At 38.8% G+C, this 3,304-nt stretch overlaps 1 protein-coding gene across 1 annotated transcript in view; it reads right to left on the bottom strand.

Moving 5' to 3' along the window:
• Nucleotides 1–6: 6 nt before the first annotated feature.
• Nucleotides 7–3,304, bottom strand: part of LOC106532258 (interleukin-21 receptor) — a 22,301-nt gene continuing 19,003 nt past the window's right edge. The window contains exon 10 of the mRNA XM_014028280.1: nt 7–1,948. Coding sequence (XP_013883734.1) covers nt 1,226–1,948 — 723 coding nt within the window. The 3' untranslated portion in view covers nt 7–1,225. The remainder of the gene's footprint in view (nt 1,949–3,304) is intronic.

Below are 3,304 nucleotides of genomic sequence, written 5' to 3'. Positions count from 1 at the left end.
TTTTTCTCATTCATGATCAGAGGTGTGTTTCATTAAAACCTGATTTCATTTTGCAAGATCTTGAAGGATTATTTTGTGAAGGTTAGGCTGGTCCTGAGTTTCATAGAGTAATTCACTACACATGGACAGCTTACCCGTGTAAAAAGGCAGCATGATGCAGAAAATATTTCCATGTTTCAGAACAGCTTCTGCTCCCGTCCAGTTAAAAACCCGATAAGGACGGTTGAACAATTATAAACCTTCATCAGAGAGGAACGAGACAACGTCCCGGTCCAAAACCCTTCAGAACCGGTCTCCTCAGCTCCTGAACATTTTTAAACTCATGATGATAAAAAAGAGGGAATGTGATGTCATCAAATCCAGTTATTTTTCTCTGTTAAGTTTCAATTTCTGAGATTCAACGTGTTTATTTTACTGAACAATAAGCAGGTTTATGACAGTTCTCAAATCACTGTGTTCTGTTTGTACTGCATGTACATTACATATTTATGTTGTATTTTAAGCATATAAGTTCTGCTAACGGTTTTAAAATATATGAATATTTACGTTACAAAATCATTGTTAGATTTTGATAAAGGAAAAACACACATTAGCTGAAAACAAACAAAATAAACAGTGTTGTATATGAGCCTTTGGCTGCAGGGGCGGAGCTACAGGTTTTTGTTTTTCAAGGGGTGGCACGGAGGTGGCCAAGGTATCTGGGAGGCACATGTAAATAAAGAAAACTAAAGCTAAAACTAAATTTAAATGGCTATAATTTAGCTACTTCAAAAACTAATTAAGCTAAAAACTTGTTGATGTAGTCAAGAATGATCTAGTCCCAATTTAAGCTAACCGCTAATGCTAATTTTAACAGATTCTAAAATAATTTAAAAAATCCAAGATTTCCACCAATGCAAAACTCAAATGGCTACAATTCAGCTGTTTATATACATACTGAGCTGAAATTTAATGTGGTGGAATTTTTACTTTATTTTAATCCAGTGTTTTAGAAAAGTTTTCTTTTTTTTTCACACACTGATAGGTTCCCACACAGCTGCAGAACAAATATTTACTTTGTTTTAGCTTTAATTGACAAATGCAATCCCTGCCCACACTTGTCAATCATTTGGGGCATGGGAGGGGGGGGGTCCCATCTCCAACCTTTGTTTCCACCGTTCAGTCCTAGCTTTAGAGAAGCTCAGACCAGGTGACCTTTACAAAGGAGGGGCTTCTTAAACAGAAGCTACAGTTTCTCATGGAGTTCATTGTTCGTGTTACTGGGATCTTCCAGAATTGTCCTACAAATGTTCCACTGCCTGACGTAATTGGAGTGGTTGTGCTCGTGAAATGAGTCCATCTGCTCCACTGGGTTTGAATCCGAGGCTCCGGGGCTGCCGCACTCCCCGAACCCGCTGTCGATGGTGTCCAAGTCCACACGAGGGTAGCCGTCGTCTGATTGCTCGTTGGACACAAACGAGTTCAGCGAGACCCTCTCGGCCACGTTAAACGGGGCGTCGGCCTCGTAGTTTAGGTTCTCCATCGACGAATCGTTGACGATTCGAGCTTGGCTCTGTAGTGATATCCTACTCTGTCTGCTCCTCACGGACACGATCTCCAGCCGATAGCCAGCCTGGTCTCTGTCAGAAGCTCCAAACGAGCTTTCTCCATCCTGGTAACTTCTGAGGGAGCTCTGAGACGAGACCTCCTCCTCAAACTCCTCCCCTGACAGGGTGACGGTGTAGATGGAGATGTGTCCGGTGGAGTGGGCGATGCTCTGGGAGCTGCTGTCGTCCTGCAGCAGGTTTCCGAGCGTGTGAAGGAAACCGCCGCCTTCCTTCGTCTCGTACGCATCGAAGCTCTGCTCCTGGTTTTTCCAGTGGAGGACGCTCTGCTTCTCACTGGAGATCTGCAAAGCTGGGTCGATCATTAGGTAGTCGTACTCTTTGAAGTTGGGCTTCACCCACTCCTGAAACAGAAACAGAAAAAAAAAACTGACTTAGCTACGTCTGGAAGGGTGGAATGAGCTAATTTAAGACAAATTTAAACAGGTTTTTAATAAAATTGTTTACTTTTTAAAGATATTTGTCTTGAAAATGTACAAAATAGTCATGAAATGTGGGTCATAATGGGATTGATTGCTTTGTTTGTTTCTCTCTTAGCAAAATATTTCATAAACCAATGGATTGATTTTAATGAAACTAATAAATAATAATTAAATGTACATCTGGGAGTTTTTAGGTGTTCAAAATATTTGGTAACACATTGTCTAATAAAAAAAGTCATGCGTATCTGCCTGTCTTCTTTTAAAAATGTTCCACAAATCATAAAGTCAAAGAGGCAGCTGAGGTGATCCAGTGTGGGCGGGAGTGGGCCACAAAATTTATGCATGATAGATAGTAGCAGAAAGATATCATCGCCACAATCTTTGTTTCTGGAAAATGTTATTTATAGTTCTTCCTGCTCCACCTCCACCCTGTTCCTCTGATCTGTCACAGATGATCTGTCACCTCAGACCAAACTTTCCAAATGGTGCTTTATAAGGACGGGATGCAATCAGATAAAATAATTTAGCTTTAAAGCTTAAAAACAGATAAAAATATTTATTTTCAGTGCATTTCTTTTTATTTTACCCCAAATGATTTTGTACTTAATTTCTTCTTAAACTGTTTGTATTTTTAGCATATTTAATTCTTAAGACTTGCACTAAGCTTATGCTAAAGCGCATCAAATTAAGGCCCGTGGGCCAAAAGTGTCTCGCCATGGCATTTTCATATTTATTTCTAACAAGTGCTTCAAAGATGTACTAATGTCTTTAAAAATGGGTATGCTGCTTTAAAACCAGCATTGGCAAAAAAACAACAAAAAAAAACTACATCTCCCATGATGCATGTTTATTTTACCCATGAAAAAAGTCATCAAAATTTGTCATGTAAAATTTAAATTTTGCTGCATTTTCACCAGCTACTTTTGCTGTGGAAGTGGGAATTTCCCACTTATAAGTCATAAATTTAAACCGGAACGCCTCTCCAGTGGAAATATCACGTTGGAAAATGGGAGAGTTCATAATTCAAGATGGCAGCTGCTCGCTACAACTCAACAGAGAGTTTAACTCTTTTATTTTAATTTTAGTAGTATTTTTGTTTTATTAATTTTGCAGTCAGTCGTACACGTAGTACTTTTCATTGTTTAAAAGAGAACACGTGTAAATGCTGTTTCTATGTGGAAATACCAGGTAGAGCTCAGTTCTATAACTTGATTCCAGTTAAACTTATGTATGTATGTTTGTATGTATGTATGTATGTATGTATGTATGTATGTATGT

Source organism: Austrofundulus limnaeus, unplaced genomic scaffold, assembly GCF_001266775.1.
Source record: "Austrofundulus limnaeus strain Quisiro unplaced genomic scaffold, Austrofundulus_limnaeus-1.0 Scaffold738, whole genome shotgun sequence".
In the NCBI taxonomy this organism is placed as follows: Eukaryota; Metazoa; Chordata; class Actinopteri; order Cyprinodontiformes; family Rivulidae; genus Austrofundulus; species Austrofundulus limnaeus.
This window is presented reverse-complemented; position numbering and strand designations above follow the sequence as displayed.